General features: G+C 40.3%; 1 protein-coding gene across 1 annotated transcript in view; it reads left to right on the top strand.

Moving 5' to 3' along the window:
- The window catches only part of Myh15 (myosin heavy chain 15), a 120954-nt gene extending 117743 nt beyond the window's left edge, over positions 1-3211 (top strand). The window contains exons 40-41 of the mRNA XM_027413358.2: positions 1372-1506; positions 3197-3211. Of these exons, the coding sequence (XP_027269159.1) occupies positions 1372-1506; positions 3197-3211 (150 nt within the window). The remainder of the gene's footprint in view (positions 1-1371; positions 1507-3196) is intronic.
- The last annotated feature ends 13965 nt before the right edge of the window (positions 3212-17176 follow it).

Genomic DNA, 17176 nt, shown 5'->3' with positions numbered 1-17176 from the left:
ATTTCCAGGGGACAACAGCTGTAAAATGGGTCTGCATTCCTACTCTTTTTAAAAAAAAGTTTCTAACTTCATTTTTCTTTATATGTATGAGCATTTGTATCTTTATATAAAGATTTTATATAAATCTTTACATGATTTCTTGGTGCCTACATAGGCCAGAAGAGGGCATCAGATCCTCTGAAACTGTAGGTGATTGTGAGCTACTCTGTGTGTATTCAGAAATTTCCAATTGCAGCTGTCCTCCTTGTTAACTTTATTCATTTGTGCGAAAGCTGCCCCTCTGCCTGGACATCCCCAACCCAGAAATTCACCCCTCACCTTTCCCACTGCTGGAAATTCTTGGTAACAACATCCTTAAGTAGGCTTTCTATTTCTTGAGACACCAGTAACTATTACAATCTCCAGGGGTTCTCCTAAGTGATAATGGAGTTATGGTTTCACAGGCTGACCACTTCATAATAAAGCAAGCAGAAGTCAAGTCCTCAAACCTCAAGAACGCACAAAGCCTAAGTGCTGACAGGAAAGTTTGGGGCAAATGAACAGACATCTGACTTGGGTTCCAGCATACAACCCTGACCACAAGCAGAACTGCACACAGTCGCTGTCTTTTTTTATTTAACATCATTATTTGATAGAACAGTGAGATGCTTTCATTTGAATGGTCAGAAGCCCAAGATGCTTTGTTCTCCCAAATCCTTTTCTTTCTTTTTTTTTTTTTTATCTAAACACGTCTGTCCTTATGGGAGATAATTGATATTTACTGCCTCAAGTTGCTTCAAAACATTTCATTGATTGAAAATTCAAACGTTCTGTGATACAATTACAATCTACATATTACACATTATTTCAAAAGTAATTCACACACATTCTCACTTTTACCAAGTATTTGAGCAGACTTTAATACCTTACTAGCACTTAATCTCTGAATTAAGCTTCTGAATTTTAATCAGGAGTCAAGAGCATCCCTTGACTGTGAGTTAGAGTGATGTTTGAGAGTTGGAAGAGGGAAGAGAAATATTGTCTATCACAGATGAATCCCCACACCTAATATTGTGGCAATACAACCTAATACACACCAGTATGTATAAATTGTCAAAAATACCAATAAATAAATGAATGAATAAAAAGAAGAAACAAAGAAACAAAGAAACAAACCTGCTTCTTTGGGAAGAGCTGTAAGAGCTCTGAATTGCTGAGTCAACTCTCCAGTCTCCATTGCTACTCTTAAATCCTATCTGTACTTCTTACACCAAAACAATATATTCTATTCAGGGCTGAGTTTATATCCTTCTGTTTTCAGTCTCTCATTTCAGAGCAAAAAATACAATGGAATGGCAACATTCTTACTTTTTGTGTTTTCCTTTTTTACAGGAGGCTCAAGCTAATCAATACCTTTCCAAGTATAGGAAGCAGCAACATGAGCTGAACGAAGTCAAGGAAAGGGCAGAGGTAGCCGAAACTCAGGTCAATAAACTCAAAGCTAAAGTAAAGGAGTTTGAAAGAAAGGTACAGTTCACTCTGAAATGCCTTATGGCCTGTTGTTTTAGGGCTCATGGCATTGCATGGATTACTATAGCAAGAAATGTCTTGCTTTTCTCTTCAAATCTTTTTTTAAAAACAGCCCAACAAACCAAAATAAAATTCTTTCCCTATTTATTAAACTCTATTTGTCCAGGTAGTATAGCACTGCTAAGCATTTGAGTTGGAGAAACATTTTTCAGATGTTTCATCTCAGGTTAACTTGTAAGCTCTGCGCCTCGGCCCTTTAATTCATTTGTGCAGAATACTCAGGAATTTACTGAGCAAAAGTGATTTTAAAAGCACAAATGGACCTTGAAATTCCGAGTGACTCTTTTCACAGTAGACAGGCTCATGTCTTCTTATCAGGTCACAACTGAGACCTAGGGGGAAGGTGGTCAAAAGTGAACCTGGGAATGACAACAAATTGTGAAGTTCTGCTTTCTAGGTCTCAGCATTCACCTTCCGGTTCCTTGCCAAAGCACAGAAACATCTTCTCATGTCTCTGTGATTAGTTGGCTGGCCATTGGGACACAGTAGTGGCAGCCAGTGCTTCAGTGTAATGAGAAACTGGAAGAATGAGTGACAGTGAACCAGAAATGGGTACTGGGCAGGGCCACAGAGTCTCAGCTTCCTTGCTGAGGTTTTCCTTGAAAAGCATTTTTAAAATTACATCTGGCTTTAGGAGAAGGGAATTAAAAGAAATTGGATAATATAGTGGCTACCTTTTCTAAACTGTCTGAAAAGCAGTTAGCACAGTCTCCAGCACAGATGGCACCCACCATTCATTTCAACAATTGGTACATGCCTAGCCTTCTGACTTGTGGTAAATGAATTACTAGTAGTCCCTCGAGGTAAGCTGATAGGATTGCCAATAATAAATATCGACCTTGTTGAAGGAGTATAAAAGTTGGCTGCAAGGAAGATATGGAAATATAAGGATGAGAAGCCTGAGTCATTGGCAGCTTCAGAGAGTTCTCACACTGCCTGAACAGCTGTCTCAAGTTTAGCCCTGACTGGAGAGCTCTAGGGGAGTGGCTTGAATGCTGGCCTCAGTTGGAGAAGTTCTACCACACTGACTCATGGGCTCCTGTGCAGAGCCTGCCCAGCAAGGCCAGATAAAGGATTTGCTTTATCTGGGGTGGGGGGCACTTTCTGTGTGCTCCCATTGTACTCAGCTGCAGGAGGTCATGGGGGCCAAACTACACTCATGCATTTCACCTTGCCATGTTTGTGTCCAAGGATGAATAAAACAAGTGAGGTAGAAATTGCTTCTGGCAGGAGATGAACAGAGAAACCTTGCTGGGCAGTGTGGTGACTAATTGCTCCCATTCACAGAAGAAAAGCCTAAAATCCCTCAACTGTCATAACACAGGGAAAGGGTTTCCTGGTGCAATTGTGTGTCAGGAGCAAACTGGTGATGTGGTTGCAGAATCTTTTCCCCATGTGGGGAGGGGGACAGAGATAAAGGGTGGCAGAGCATGTCCTTGGGGTGAGTCACCAAGGCCTGCTCTGCTAGACAGATAATTGCCTCAATTTCCTGCCTCCCTTTGAAGTCCATGGAGAGCTGCTAAGGCCAGCTTTCCTCTGGAAGGGGCTCACATGGGTCTGCGTGTGCTCCACTCCTCAAAGTCACTGGGATTGAACAGAACACACTGACATACATTCTGTTTTCCAGGTTCGAGAAGAATAAGGAGTTTCTTTTTATAAAATGACAACAGCTGGAAGAAAGCCCTTAAGAAATAAACATTTATGTGGAGTGTACTTATCCAAGGGAATAGCATCGCTGCCTGGATTAATGGATGGATTTTTGATTCTCAATGTCATGAGACTTTTCTTTTAAAATTTCACACACAAAGACTAAACAGGCACAAGAATAAATTTTGATGTTAGAAAAGAAGGCATGTTTATTTCTTCTGTATTTTCATGCACAGGCTGCTCATAGAAAAAGGCCCTAAGACTATGATCCATGGAGTCTGATACATGATGGGAATGATGTTTGAAGTTGTTTAACTTTTCTTGAGCCATCCCTATGACTTGATGACAATTGACAAAATTTCTCTTAGCACTTGGAAACAGGCATTGCCGTAGTTAGGCCCTTTGAACCTGTAGGTAAACTGTCCTAATCAAGACACATGTAGGCTACATGCCTGTGTAGACTATAGCCACAGAGGCAATGCTTCATATCACTGAGACAGGCTGTACAGGTTCTGTGTTGTAGCTGAGGAGCTAAGCAGGAGGGGCATGTTCCAGAATTTTTTTCCTTGAATGGTTCTAGACTAAAGTTGGGCACAAGCAAATATCTATAGCAGATTTAGTAGGTAAAAATGGGTGAGTTTCTCTTTTGTGTGCCTAAGGTCAGTATACAGGCTCAAGCACTATGACAGTTCAAAAAAATACTACCCCAGACCCAAGGCAAACTATCAGTAATCAGCTTCCCTGGACCTTTGGTCTTACCTCCTGCCAGTCTCCTTCGGCTTTGCAGCTTTGCAGGCATGTGGGCCGTTTTAAGGAAACCAACACCAGCTTCACCTGTGGGACACCCAGCCTTGCCATATAAGCCAGGATGAAGACAGTTTGGAAACAGTTTGTCCCTTACAGATTTGCTCCATTCTCATGAGCGTGGAACTCTCCCTCATCCCTGAGCAGTTCACTACAGCCCCTTCAGGCCCCTGACTCACAGCCTTGTGAAAAGCTGACTCCGGACAATAAATGCTGTTCTCTGCCATTTTCATTGGCTCTTCATCTCTCCCCACCACACTCACATGGGATGCTTTAAGATCAATTCTGGGTTCCAGTGCTGCCAAAGGAGCAAGGTCTGGTAGTGTGGCATCCTCTGTATATGGGCTTTGGTGTCTATATTTGACTCTCATTGTTGAGAGAAAATCTCAGAAGTTGTCAGAGTTCTCTCTTTATGTCCATCATCCTCTGTCTTTTTGAAATCAACATTCTCCCAGAATCCCCCAGAAACACTTCCTCCTATCCAACCAATCTTCTCATTCCTTCTGAGATTCACCCTGAGTTTGAGGCAGCAGGATGTCAAGGGTCCTGGCTGGCTGATCCTTCTGAATGTCAAGGTCATTCAAAGCATGACACACCAAATTAGAGTGCTGGGATATGAGAGAGAGGGGTCTGAGGAGTCATTGGGTGAGCTGCTGGGAAGCCTATTGTGCTGAATCTAAAGCAGTGGGCTCCTCAGTGTTGATCACAACCTTGTCAGAAAACACTACACAGTTAACACATGATGGCAATATTCTGGAATAATTTTAAACACTTCTGTAAAAATATATTTTGAATTATTCCATACTTAGCTAATATTCCCACTTAAGGAACATTTCTATGTCTTAAAGCGGACAATGGAGATTTTCTGTTTTCACCCTGCCAATCCTAAAATCTGGTGACTGTCCACACTTTACACATTATTCAGGAAAATGTCTCTCCACACTGTATACCCCATTTAGGAAAATTGGAGTATCAGAGTCTTCAGCTAGAGACTACACATCCATTTTTTTTTTAAACATGGGTGCTGGGGACCAGACTCCAGTCCTCCAGAAGAGCAACAAGTGCTGTTAACTGCTGATCCATCTCTCCAACCTCAAAGACACTCAATTTTAATTCACCATTAATTATTCATTTATTAAAATTTCTCTCATTTGGGAAAAATTAAGTAAAAGGAGCCAAGAATACTAAGAAACTTAAACATTATCTCACTGGAGTTTTTCTTTACGCAGGGGCTTTATTTCATTTTATTTTTTTAGTTTTTAATTTTACTGTTTATGAACACTTGTTACACATTGTAGTATAAGCACTTTGGAATGAACAAACCAGGTACAAGGTATGAGACTTTAAAACTCAAGTCAGCTGACAAGAAAAAAAATATTGGACCAGTTGGCAATCATATAACATTTCAGCGTTTGCTGTTTTCTCACCAACTACACAATTAAAATCTTGACTAGGTCACAGTGATCCTGGTTTCAGTGGTGAGTTAACAAGCATTCACTTTAGACATTTGCTTCCAAATAAATTGTGTGTATATATATGTGTATACACACATATATGCACGAGTACAACATTAATTAATGAAAAAGTGTTCATGAATTTGAGAGAGAGAGAGAGAGAAAAGGTTATATGGGAAAGAGGGAGGAAAGAGAAGGAAGAAATGGTGTAATCACATTATAATCTCAAAAAAAGAAAGAAAAATTTAAAATTTAGGGGAATGGGACATTGCCAGCAGCTTGCCTATCATTTGTCCCTACATAAAATATATATGTAAACCTAGGACCATAAGAGGGCTAATCACCAATATGTCCATAAGACAGGCATTTATCATGGCCATGGTCATCAGCTTTGCTGGCCTGGTCTTTCCAGGTATAATTCAACCCCCAGATGAGTCAGTCCTAAGGTGATAAAGCCATTCCAAGAGTAGTCTTGGAGATGCTGACATTGATACTGTCTGGGAGCTTCAATTGTAACCACCCTAAATCTAATTGGTTAAGCTAAAGTAACCATGTGCATCCAGGAAGAGTGACATATCCTATTAAATCAACATTTTCAGTCTTGGGCTATGGCCTGTCACCTTTTCCCTAGTGTAACTTCCAATTGTTCTCACCAATTGTTGGGTTTTATTTATTTATTTATTTTAATTAGAAAGAAGATTATTTTACATGTCAATCCCAGGTTCCTATCCCTCCCCTCCTCCCCTGCCCCACCCCAACTAACAACCTACCTATCCCATACTCTTTCTGCTCCCCAGGGAGGGTGAGGCCTTCCATAGGGGGGGGTCTTCAAAGTCTGTCATAGCCTTTGAGATAGGGCATGGGCTCACCCCCTTGACTCTAGGCTCAGGTAGTATGCCTCCATGTGATGGGCTCCCAAAGTCCATTCCTATGCTAGGGATAACTACTGACCCACTACAAGGGGTCCCATAGATTTCCAAGGTCTCCTCACAGAAACCCATATTCAGGGGGTCTGGATAAGTCCCATGCTGGTTTCCCAGCTATCAGTCTGGGGACCAAGAGCTCTCCCTTGTTCAGGTCAGCTGCTTCTGTGGGTTTCACCAGCCTGGTATGGACCCCAGATGCAGAGTCCTCCTTCTCTGCATCTGGATTTCAGTTCAGTTCAAGGTTTAGCTGTGGGTGTCTGCTTCTACTGCCACCAGATGCTGGATGAAGGCTATATGATGGCATATGAATTAGTCATCAGTCTCATTATCAATGGAGGGCATTTAAGGTAGCCTCTCCTCTGTTGATTAGATTGTTAGTTGGTGTCATCTTTGTAGCTCTCCAGACATTTCCCTAGTGCCTGATTTCTCTCTAAAGCTATAATGTCTCCCTTTATTATAGTATCTCTTATCTTGCTCTCTTCTGTTCTTCCCCCAGCTCAACCTCCCTGCCCCATCATGTCCTCCTCACCTCTCTTCTTCTCCCCTTCTCATTCTCCTAGTTCCCTCTCCCTTCCCCCCATGCTCCCAATTTGCTCAGGAGATCTTATCCCTTTCCCGTTCTCCAGGGGACCATGCATGTCTCTCTTAGGGTCCTCTTTGTTTACTAGCTTATCTGGCAGTGTGGATTGTAGGCTGGTAATCCTTTATGTCTAAAATCCACATATGAGTGAGTATATACCATGTTTGGCTTTTTGTGACTGGCTTACCTTGCTCAGTATGGTTTCTTCTACTTCCATCCATTTGCCTTCGAGTTTCAAGATTCCATTGCCTTTCCCCCCCCCACTGAGTAGTACTCCATTGTGTAAATGTACCACATTTCCTCTATCCATTCTTCAGTTGAGGGGCATGTAGGTTGCTTCCAGGTTCTGGCTATTAAAAATAATGCTGCTATGAACATGGTTGAACAGATGTCCTTGTATGAATGTGCTTCTTTTGGGTATGTGTCTAAGAGTGTAATTGCTGGATCTTGTGGTCGACTGATTCCCGTTTTCCTGAGGAATCGCCATACTGATTTCCAAAGTGGCTGTATGAGTTGGCACTCCCACCAGCAGTGGAGGAGTGTTCCCCTTTCTCCACATCATCTCCAGCATAAACTGTCATTGGTGTTTTTGACTTTAGCCATTCTGACAGGAGTAAGATGGTATCTCAGAGTTGTTTTGATTTGCATTTCCCTGATGGCTAAGGATATTGAACACTTTCTTATGTGTCTTTCAGCCATTTTAGATTCCTCTATTGAGAATTGTCTATTTAGTTCTGTACGCCATTTTTTAATTGGATTGTTTGGTGTTTTGGAGACTAGTTTCTTGAGTTCTTTGTAAATTTGGGAGATCAGCCCTCTGTCGGATGTGGGGTTGGTGAATATCTCTTCCCAGTCGGTGGGCTGTCATTTTGTCTTGTTGATGGTGTCCTTTGCCTTACAGAAGCTTCTCAGTTTCAGGAGGTCCCATTTGTTAATTGTTGATCTCAGTGTCTGTGCTACTGGTGTAATGTTCAGGAAGCAGTCTCCTGTACCAATTCATTCAAGGGTATTTCCTACTTTCTCTTCTAATAAGTTCAGTGTGGCTGGATTCATGTTGAGGTCTTTGATCCATTTGGACTTAAGTTTTGTGAATGGTGATAGACATGAATCTATCTGCAGTCTTCTACTTGTTAGCATCCAGTTATGCCAGCACCATTTATTGAAGATGCTTTCTTTATTCCATTGTATAGCTTTAGCTTCTTCATCAAAAATCAGGTGTTAGTATGTGTGTGGGTTAATAACGGGGTTTTCAACTCTATTCCATTGGTCTACCTGCCTATTTTTGTGCCAATAACAAGCTGTTTTCAGGACTATAGCTATATAATAGAGCTTGAAATCAGGGATGGTGATACCTCTGGAAGTTCTTTTATTGTACAGGGTTGTTTGGGCTATCCTGGGTCTTTTCTTTCTCCATTTAAAGTTGAGAATTGTTTTGTCAATGTCTGTGAAGGATTGTGCTAGGATTTTGATGGCGATTGCACTGAATCTGTAGATTGCTTTTGACAGGATTGCCATTTTTACTCTGTTGATCCTACCTATCCAAGAACATGGGAGATCTTTCCATTTTCTGGTATCTTCTTTAATGTCTTTCTTTAAAGAATCAAAATTCTTATGATACAGGTCTTTCACTTTTTTGGTTAGCATTACCCCAAGGTATTTTATGTTGTTTGTGGCAATTTTAAAGAGTGATGTTTCTCTGATTTCTTTCTCAGCATATTTATCATCCATATATAGTAGGGCTACTGATTTTTTTTTTTTAGTTAATCTTGTATTCTGCCACTTTGCTGAAGGTGTTTATCAGCTGTAGGAGTTCTCTGGTAGAGTTTTTCAGGTCACTTATGTAGACTATCATATCATCTGCAAACAGTGAAAGCTTGACTTCTTCCTTTCCAACTTGTATCTCCTTGATCTATATTTGTTGTCTTATTGCTCTAGCTAGCACTTGAAGTACAATATTGAAGAGATATGGAGAGAGTAGACAGCCTTGTGTTGTTCCTGATTTTAGAGGAATAGCTTTGAGTTTCTCTCCATTTAGCTTGATGTTGGCTTTTGGTTTACTTTATATTGTTTTTATTATATTCAGGTATGTTCCTATTATCCCTGATCTCTTCAGGACCATTATCATGAAGGAGTGCTGGATTTTGTCAAAGGCTTTTTCTGCATCTAGTGAGATGATCTTGTGGTTTTTCTTTTTCAGTTGGTTTGTATGGTGGATTATATTGATGGATTTTTATATGTTGAACCAACCCTGCATCCTGGGGATGAAACCTACTTGATCATGGTGGATGATTTTTCTAATATGTTCTTGGATTCGGTTTGCCAGTATTTTATTGAGTATTTTTGTATCAATGTCCATGAGGGATATTGGTCTATATTTTGTGTGGCTTGGGTACCAAGGTAAAATGGTAACCTCTTAAAAAAGTTTGGCAATGTCCCTTCTGCTTCTATTGTGTGGAACAATTTGAGGAGTATTGGTATTAGCTCTTCCTTGAATTTCTGGTAGAATTCTGCACTGAAGCCATCTGGTCCTGGGCTTTTTTTGGTTAGACTTTTGATGACTGCTTCTATTTCCTTTATTTCCTTAGGGTTTATAGGTCTGTTTAAGTTGCTTATCTGTTCTTGATTCAATTTTGGTAAGTGATATCTGTCCAGAAAATTGTCCGTTTCCTTTAAATTTTCCTGTTTTGTGGAGTACAGGTTTTCAAAGTATGACCTAAAGATTCTCTGGATTTCCCCAGTGACCGTTGTTATGTCCCCCCTTTTCATTTCTGATTTTGTTAATTTGCATGTTCTCTCTGCTTTTTGGTTAGTTTGGATAAAGGTTATTCTATCTTGTTGATTTTCTCGAAGAACCAACTCTTTGTTACATTGCTTCTTTGAATTGTTTTCTTTGTCCTGACTTTATTGATTTCTGCCCTCTCTTTGATTATTTTCTGGCATCTACTCCTTCAGGGTGAATTTGCTTCCATTTGTTCTCGAGCTTTCAGCTGTGGTGTCAACTCTCTGGTGAGACTATTCTCTAGTTTCTTCATGTGAGCACTTAGAGCTATGAACTTTCCTCTTAGTACTGCTTTCAAATTGTCCCATAAGTTTGGGTATGTTATGTCTTCATTTTCTAGGAAGTCTTTAATTTATTTCTTTGTTGACCCAGGAGTGGTGCAATTATGCATTGTTCAGTTTCCATGAGTGGGTAGGTTTTCTGCAATTGTGTTGGTTTTGAATTCAAACTTTAAAGTGTGGTGGTCTGATAAGACACAGGGAATTATTCCAATTTTTTTGTACCTGCTGAGGTTTGCTATGTTGTCGAGTATGTGGTCGATTTTAGAGAAGGTTCCATATGATGCTGAAAAGAAGGTATATTCTTTTGTGCTTGGATGGAATGTTCTATAGATGTCTGTCAATCCAAATTGGGTCATAAGTTCTGTTAGGTCCTTTGTCTCTTTGTTAAATTTCTGTCTGATGGTCCTGTCCAGTGGTGAGAGTTCGGTGTGAGATATTATCTGTGATTTGAGTTTTAATGAGGTTTTGTTTATGAATGTTGGTGCCTTTGTATTTGGGGCATGGATGTTTAGAATTGAGACTTCTTGCTGATTTTTTTTTTCTTGTGATGAGTATGAAATGACCTTCTCCATCTCTTTTCATTGATTTTAGTGTGAAGTCTAATTTGCTAGATACTAGGATAGCTACCCTAGCTTGTTTCTTTGGTCCATTTGATTGGAATATCTTATCCCAACCATTCACTCTGAGGTAATGTCTGTCTTTTAATTTGAGGTGTGTTTCTTGTATGTAGCAGAAGGATGGGTTCTGTCTTTGTATCCACTCTGCTAGCCAATTGTTGGGTTTTAAATTGACTCAGAGCAATATATTTATTCTGAGTTCTTGGTCGAAGACTCAACATCATTTCTCAAGGGAATCTCTGCTTCTTCTCCTTGAGATGAGGGAGAAGAAGCCAGAATCTCTGCTTCTTCACCTTGCATATGCCCTCAGTAAGGGGCTTTTAAAAACAGTGATAGAAAAGGAACAAAAAGAAAACCACAAAACACATGAGGCATTGCATAGGAAACTACAACCAGGGTCCCCAATAGGCTACACTCCTTGTAGGACTTAGGAAAATAGATCCAAATATAGGCAGAAGTATACAATATTGCTCTATTAATAATAGTAATAGTTATTAAATTAATAATTTTAACATTATTACTATCTGGGAAATACCCTTCCATAGTTTTTTTTACCTATGTCTCCAGACTGCTCCCTCAGAACCAAAATCCATTCTGCTCACTGACAGAGTCTTACTGATTTGGACTCTGATGGAGTATCTGTTCCTTTTGCCCTCTGCCTGGAGTTCCATTGGGTGTTTATTTTTCCAGCTCCTTCCCTTTAAAGTTATCTTGGTCTGGTTGATTCCTCACATGGAAGGCCACTGGCCTACCAGGCAGTGACTTTTATATGACCCCCCTCATTCTATATTTTGGGAACTGTTTGCAATGTCCTGTGATTTTATGTCTCAGTTTGCCCCTAGTTCAGGTACTCTAGTCTTGAGATGGGTGCTCTTCCTTCTGGTCTCATATTGTCATTTTGAATGATCCATGTGTTTCCTGTGGGACCCTGCCACACAGAGTTCTAATATAATAAACTATCCTTCTTAAGCTGCATTTGATACCACACCCCATTAAATTAGGCAAGAGGATTCATTTGAAGACAAGTTAGAGTACAAGGGAGCAACTATCTCTTACTGCTCTGCCCAGCTAAGGGATAGAAGTAACAAGCAAGGGAACTAGCCTCGCTATTGTGTAAACCACAGGGTCAGAACTGGTGAAATGCCTCCTCTAGGTGCCACTCTAACCATAATCCCATTCTTCATGGGTAGTGGGTGTGTGTGTGAGTGTTGCTGACAGGTGAATATCAATGAAGAACCCATGGAAGGGGCATGGGATGTAGGTTAACCCCAGGACACCTCAGGCCTTCTCAGGGAAGTGATGGAATGAGGAAAAGCTCCCAAGAGCTGACAACAGTCATCAGCCTGGATGTACTACCAGGTGTACACAGAGCTTCATGTTCTTTCTCAGCACTTGAGCCTCCTGGCACTTAGATTCCTGTATCCTGAACGAAGGAGATCTCATTTTTGTATAAGTCACTTTCAGTTCAAATTCGGTTACTAATGTCAAAACTGTTTCAAGTTGTATTTTTGTTTTTTTTTTACTCTTTATTCTTTGGGATCTTTGGTCTTTGGGAGTTTGCCACCCACTTCCAAATATAACACACAGAAGAGGCTTATTCTTTCTTATGAATGCCCAACCTTAGCTTGGCTTGTTTCTAGACAGCTTTTCTTAACTTAATTATTCCATTTACCTTTTGCCTCTGGGCTTTTACCTTTCTTTATTCCTGTGTAGCTTTTCTTTCCTTCATATTCCATGTCTGGCTGTGTTGCTGGGTGGCTTGCCCCTTCTTTTCTCGCTCCTTGATTTTTTCCTCCCAGATTTTTCCTCCTATTTATTCTCTCGGACTGCTAGCCCTGCCTGTCCTTTCTCCTGCCTAGCCATTGACCGTTCAGCTCCTTATTAGACCAATCAGGTGTTTTAGACAGGCGAAGTAATACAGCTTCACAGAGTTAAACAAATGTAACATAAAAGAATGAAACACATCTTAAAATAATATTCTACAACAAAGTCGGCTCATGACTATAGCATTTTAAGTTACCCTTTTATGTTAGTAAAAATCCCTAACGAGCAGTTGAAATTATATTTTGAAATTATGGATGATTGGAATAAAATAACCCACAAAGACACTGCAGCTTTAAGCAGAACCAAGCAGACTAAGCTTGGAGAAGGTCCTGGGCCAGTAGGTGTGGGGGTAAAGGAGAGATCCTGGAAGCCCAGAGCAGCTGTTTCAAGTCTCCTTTCTTTCCAGCTCTTTGTCAGTGTGGAGTGATTGGATCCTTCTGTTATTCACTGTGATGCCTAATAATGTTTGCGGTAGGAGCACATGCGATTTTTAAAATCATTTACATTTAAAATCATTTAAAATTCATTCCTTCATATGCTGGCTATGGTAAAAACAAAAACAAAAACAAAAACAAAAAACAAAAAAACCTATAAATAGTAGCTTGTGCTTCCATGACTGTGCTTGTACATGGCTTAGAGAGTCTGATCGCTTACTCCTCCTGGTCAGTTTTTGGAAGTCGGTTAGCTGGCAATGAACGACATCTGAAAAGATTTGATAAAGTTTGCAGATAACTCTTCAGGATATCAAGCTCATCTGTGTTCCCAGCAGCTTCATGTGAGTTGTCACATGTCATCTTTAATATGCAGGACATGATGCACCTTGGGATAAAGCTCAAACCCAATATTAATCACATAAACCTGTTGTATCTTCTCAATTTAAATGGAAAGTCTATCCTTAAAATCAGAAAGACCAAATCAATAAAGCTAGGAAAACAACAACCCCCCTTCCCAAAACAGGAAGTTGTGTGCTGCTTCACTTCTGTGAAAAAGAGAATCTGAGAATTGGAAGAAAACATAAGAAAAGGTGTGGGTGGGGAGTTGGGGCATCATTTTTTAAACTTAGTTTTGTGTTTCAGATTGATGGCAAAATTCACCAAAAAAAAAAAAAAAGTCAAAACAAAACAAAACATCCACTTTCCTTAATGGAAAGGCCCTTCTAAAATAAATCCAAGACTCCAGGCTGGACAGAAGTCTTTGCTGTGGATATAAATGTCTCCCTGTCTTAGTAAATAACCAACTGGATTCAGGGTTAAGGTGAGGGTCAGGAGGGAAAAGAGCTGCAATGAGCCTATTGTGGATTTTCAAGTTTCTATTGTTTTCTGTTACAATCAAGGAATTAGCATTTTTTTACAAAGTAATAATTAAGACTGAAAACTAGTCTTGGACCAGCATTATAGTTGGAACTTGAAGGAACACCAAAGTCCACACTGGCTTGGGGAAAACAGTGTCCTTGGAGAACAAGATGATCCCAGCGATGAGAAAAGCAACAGGTGACACAATGGCACTTGGAATAATGCAAACGTCTGACATCCTGGTCTGGACCAGAACTGTTGGATTTAGGATTCCTAAATGCAGAAGTTTGGAAATCTTGAGTTACTACAGATCAGCTTTCACTCATCTTGTGATCTATATTCTGCCGATTAGTGAGAAATACACAACACAGAGCTAATTCAGGATGAAAGCTCTTTCTGGGGTAATCTTTAAATTGAGTATCTCTATCTGCATAAAGACATCAGCTTTATGAACATATTCTTATTAACTATAAAACAGTATTTAATAGTACTTATAATGTTTATTTATAATATGATATTTCATATGCAATGACAATTTAATCTGTTTACCTTTTGAATCATTCTGAAATTCTATACTCTTGTAAAGGAGTGACTAAGATGTTATGCTGGCTTTCTAACATTTACATACCTTTCTCTTTAGGGAAACAAAAAGACTGGCAAGGTTATAGCTGCTTCTCAATTTCCCTTCATACTAAGAAATATCCCCACTATGGCAGCCCAGATACGGGAAGGAGGGCCTCAGCCCTCCGCCAAATGATGTGTCTGACTTTGATGATCCTCAGTGGAGGGCCTCACTATCCCTAGGGAGTGAGTGGTGGGTGGGTTGGGAGGTTGGTGGGGAGCATGGGAGGGTGAGGGAATGGGGGGATGTGCTTCTAAAATAAATAAAAATATAAAAATAAAAATATCCCCAAGAAAGAGGAAGGATTATTTAATTCCATTTAGTGTGCCACCACTTTGGGTGAGCAGATCTCTAGGCTGTAGGCTACTCACCCTGGTCTCTGTACTGCTGGTTAATCCCAAGGATTTGGGGAGAAAGACCACTGACTCAAATCATCATGGCCAAATTAATTAAAGCAAGATTTTTTATTCATGGATATGGCCTGCCTCCTCTTAATGTGGGGCTCAAGACATCAGCATTGGATATGGGGAAGACAAGGTTCTTATAGCTCAGGGGTTTCCAACTGGAGGATTTGGGAGGCAAATAGGCAGGGTTCCAAAATCAGAACATAAACAGAACAAGTTAGTCAAAGCTACCTTCTGAAACAAAGACATGATTGTTAAGTGTTCATAAGGTAGTCATAACAATAGGTGGTCATAACAGCAGGTCATAAGAACCTTTTGAAAGAAAGGTATGGTTTCCTATAACAGGTGGTATAGAATCACTTGTAGTTAAGGTTATAGGTAGGGCATAGCTCTATTCTTGCAAAATAGATTTAATCATAAACAGGAAGGAACCTAGTTTGTCTTTACTATAAGATGACTTTCAAGCCTAAGAGGGCAGCAGGCGGGTTCATCAGGTGCTCCTGCTACAGGCTTCTTCTTGGAGGGTGTGGGAAGACCCTCCTTGTCTGCACTGGCCTGGGTTTGAGAATGAGAGGCTGTGAAAAAACCCCTTTCTTTGCCTGATAAAAATTGAGGCTTAGGTCTCTGGTCAGGAGATGAGATGACTTTCAACTAGTTTCCTCATGATACTTTCACCATTATAAACTCTAAATAGTTTTTTTTTTAATCACATTTCTTTGTTCTACATGTTCGTGTACCCACTCATGCATGCATGTACATACCACAGCATGTGTGTGGATATCAGAGGACAACTTGTGAAAGTTGATTTTTTTTTCTTCCACAGTGTGGAGCCTGGGAATTGAATTCAGGTCCTCAGATTTGGTAGTGATTTCCTTTACTTATTGTGCTAGATCACAAGTGTGAGCCTTGTAACTCAGTGGGCCTGTGTGTGTGTGTGTGTGTGTGTGTGTGTGTGTGTGTGTGTGTGTGTATTTGAGACAGAGTCTCACTATGTAGCCTGGCTGATCTGGAACTCACCATTTAGACCTGGCCTCAAACTCAAAGATTTACCTGTTACTGCCTCTGTAGTGCTGGGACTAAAGTTATGCACACTTTAGCTGACCTCAAATGGCAGTGTTCTTCATAGACCACTTTCTTGTTATACTGCCTACTCCCCAGTGATCTCTTTCCTGTATGAACTCAGCTACTTGTCTATCTACTTGGACACATTCTCTTTTCTTGCATGGGAATCACATCATTTGGGTGCAGATGACACTGATGGACTCTAGGTCTTTTATATGATGGACTCTGTAGGGTGTTCTCAGCTTGTTCATCTTATTTCTCAAGAAATTCCTTTTTCCAAAGACTGCATTTAGAGAAAAGCCAGCATTCCCTCAGAACTTAAGATAGTTCATCCTTGCTAAAAAGACTCATTTTCCTTATCTCTGGCAAAAGGAGCATATGGCTCCTCTATTAACCTATGCCTGAGGTGCTTATTTAACATATCAAAGCAGATATTGGCTGCCCCACAGGCAGGGCAGAGTCCTGACTCCTCTGCCCCTTGTCCTGAAATCTCCAGCACCTCAGCTTTCAAGTCCCTTCCCCCGGGTTTTCTGATCCCTATGTGACTTTATCCATTTTAACTATGTGTCTGTGTCATCTTGCTCTTAGGGTCTCTTGGTCCTCTTGGTTCCTGGCTGGCTCTGCCCCTGGACCTCTCTCTGGCCCTCACTCCACTTCTCTTCTATACTCTTTCCTCTTTTGCTGTCTGCCCACCTCCTCACTAACATGGCCAGGTTAGTGTGCTGGCTGTGTTCAGTCTGCCTCTGCTTGTGCTCTTCCTCATATCCACAATAAACTTTCTCTTCCACCCAAACCTAGGGACATTCAGTTCTCAGACTCCACCTGCCCTTTATTATTGCTGCCTGAGGGGCCAGCCTCCAGCAGTGCAGGGCTCAGGGATCCAAGAAGTCCATGTATTAAGTTTTTTTTTTTTTTTTTTTTTTTTTTTTTTTTTTTTTATCTAAGGGGTTAAGGGAAAATACACACACTCTTTTGATGGTTTTCTTCAGACTTTTTCTTTATTCTTCTTCTGTATTCTCTATTCTCTGACTTTATTTTTCCTCTATAGCTTATATACCCCAACAAAATCTTTCAGGCAATATGGAAATTACAATGTAGCTACATTCTATCTTTCAAGTGAGTGATTATAATGAATACAGCTAAAAATGTGTTTGTCACCTCCCTTACATGATTAACACAAAGTCATCCCAAGAACCAACCTACATTTACATCTAAGTAACGTGCTATAGATTAACAGGGTGTGAGCAAACAAGGTATATTTTTCGGCCAGTTCTTTTTTTTTTTTTTTTTCAGATTTCTTTTATTTGAATTAGAA

This window comes from Cricetulus griseus, chromosome 4 (genome assembly GCF_003668045.3).
Source record: "Cricetulus griseus strain 17A/GY chromosome 4, alternate assembly CriGri-PICRH-1.0, whole genome shotgun sequence".
In the NCBI taxonomy this organism is placed as follows: Eukaryota; Metazoa; Chordata; class Mammalia; order Rodentia; family Cricetidae; genus Cricetulus; species Cricetulus griseus.
Note: the sequence above shows the minus strand (reverse complement) of the source record. Positions and strands in the feature narration are given on the sequence as shown.